This window comes from Nicotiana tabacum, chromosome 12, assembly GCF_000715075.1.
Source record: "Nicotiana tabacum cultivar K326 chromosome 12, ASM71507v2, whole genome shotgun sequence".
NCBI lineage: Eukaryota > Viridiplantae > Streptophyta > Magnoliopsida > Solanales > Solanaceae > Nicotiana > Nicotiana tabacum.
The window spans coordinates 9644293-9646738 of NC_134091.1; the positions used below are offsets into that span (position 1 = coordinate 9644293).

The 2446-nt window shown below is 33.3% G+C and overlaps 1 protein-coding gene across 1 annotated transcript; it reads left to right on the top strand.

The window, feature by feature from the left end:
* Positions 1 to 210: 210 nt before the first annotated feature.
* Positions 211 to 1653, top strand: LOC107806696 (uncharacterized). Its single transcript, XM_016630908.2, has 2 exons — positions 211 to 813; positions 1477 to 1653. The coding sequence occupies exons 1-2, from the start codon at positions 211 to 213 to the stop codon at positions 1651 to 1653; spliced, it is 780 nt and encodes a 259-aa protein (XP_016486394.2).
* The last annotated feature ends 793 nt before the right edge of the window (positions 1654 to 2446 follow it).

A 2446-nucleotide genomic window follows, 5' to 3' on the forward strand; every position in this document is an offset into this window, starting at 1 on the left:
TGCCTTGTAATAGATAGAAAAATACACACAATTGAAGAAGAAATAAGAATCTCTTCCTCTCTTTCTCTCTATATCTCTTAACTTGTTTTTCTTTGTTCTATATTGTTACTTTCAGTAATATTTATAACACGTTATTAGCACGAAATTAGCTTCTACTCAAGTCTGATCTGACATACACTAGCTACCACCACTCTACTTTCTGTTTTCATTATGTCGAATTTATCAAAGCTTGAATTTGTGGCACTTGACATCTCCGGAAAGGATTATTTATCATGGGTCCTTGACGCTGAAATTCACCTTGCTGCAAAAGCTCTTGAAAATATTATTATACAAGAAAATGAAATATCAGGCCAGGATAAAGCAAAGGCTATGATTTTCCTTCGTCATCATCTCGATGAATGGTTAAAGACCGAATACTTAACCCTAAAGGATCCATTTGAATTATGGAGCAGTTTGAAGGAACGATATGACCATCTTAAGGCAACGATATTGCCAAGAGCTCGATATGAATGGATTCACTTACGGTTACAAGATTTTAAAACTGTAAGTGAATATAATTCTGTTGTATTCAGGATAACCTCCCAACTTAAATTATGTGGGAAAATTATGAATGATGAGGATTTACTGGAAAAGACTCTTTCTACTTTTCATGCATCAAATATGGTATTGCAGCAACAATACCGTGAAAAGGGTTTAAAGAAATATTCTGAATTAATCTCATGCCTCCTGGTGGCTGAGCAACATAATACCCTTTTAATGAAAAATCATGAAGCTCGTCCCACGGGATCTGCACCATTTTCCGAAGTGAATATGGTAGCAACTACTCAAAAGTCTGAAAGAAGACAAAATTATTATCGTAGTCGTGGCCATAGTCATGGACGGGGACAAGGACATGGAAGGGGACGAAATAATTATCGTCATCATGGCGAAAATAAATGGGAGAACAATAAGGATCCTCAAAATAATCCTTTGAAAGGTAGAGTTAATATTTGCCACAGATGTGGTATGAAAGGTCATTGGGCACGTGTTTGTCGTACACCTGACCATTTTGTCAAACTTTATCAAGCATCCAATAAAAGAAAAGATAACAATGTGGAGGCACACTTGACTTTTCAAAATGATGATGATAAAGCAGGCCCCTCAAACAAATATGATGATGTTGAGGCAAATCTTGCATATAAAGATGATGATTTTGGAGGCCTTGCAAATATTACTCATTTAGAAGCTGGAGACTTCTTTGAGGATATTGACTGAGGAATTGATTATCTTACTGAGGAATAAAGCTTTAAGAAAAGTTGTTATTTTCATATTATGTCTTTACGTAGTTTGTTCTTCTTAAGTGTACTTTCTTAAATCATCATATATGCTAGTTTCTATATTCCTCGTGTAATTTCTAATATTTCTTTTATTTATAGTCTTTCGTATTTCTTATGATGTACTTTTTGTTTATTTATGAAGAATATGAAAATTTTTCAGTCTTCAGTTAGATCCAAGCTCAATAAAGATGATATATGTCTTTTGGATAGTGCTACAACACATACTATTTTAAGAGATACAAGATATTTCTCTTATTTGGTGATGAAAGAAGCCAATGTTAATGCAATATCTGACAGTACAAGATTAATTGAAGGCTCAGGAAGAGCAAATTTATAACTATCCGGAGGAACAAATTTGGTTATTAATGAAGCATTATATTGTAGTAAGTCTCAGAGAAACTTACTAAGTTTCAAAGATATTCGCCAAAATGGATATCACATTAAGACTACAAATAATGAAAAGACTGAATATCTTTATATTACTATAATAAAGTCGGGCAAAAAATATGTGCTTGAAATGTTACCTGCTCTTTTCTCCGGCTTATATTACAAAAGTATTAGCAAGATTGAAACGCATGCCATATTAAATGAAAAGTTTACTAATCAAGATAATTTTATTATTTGGCATGACTGGTTGGGTCATCCTGGTTCTACTATGATGCGTAAAATAATTGAGAATTCACATGGACATTCAATGAAGAACCAAAAGATTCTTCAATTTAAGGAATTTTCTTATGTTGCATGTTCTCAAGGCAAATTAATTATTGGATCATCAACTATTAAAGTTAGGATGGAATCCCCTATATTTCTAGAACGTATACAGGGTGATATATATTGCCCCATTCACCCTTCATGTGGACCATTTAGATATTATATAATTTTGGTAGATGCATTTACAAGATGGTCATATGTGTGCTTATTATCAACTCGCAATATGGCATTTGCGAGATTGTTGGCTCAAATAATAAAGCTAAGGGCACAATTTTCAGATTATACAATTAAGACAATTCGTCTTGATAATGCTGGTGAGTTTACATCTCAGTCCTTTTCTGATTATTGTATATCAACTGGGATAACAATTGAGCGTCTGGTTGCTCATGTTCATACACAAAATGGTTTAGCAGAATCAT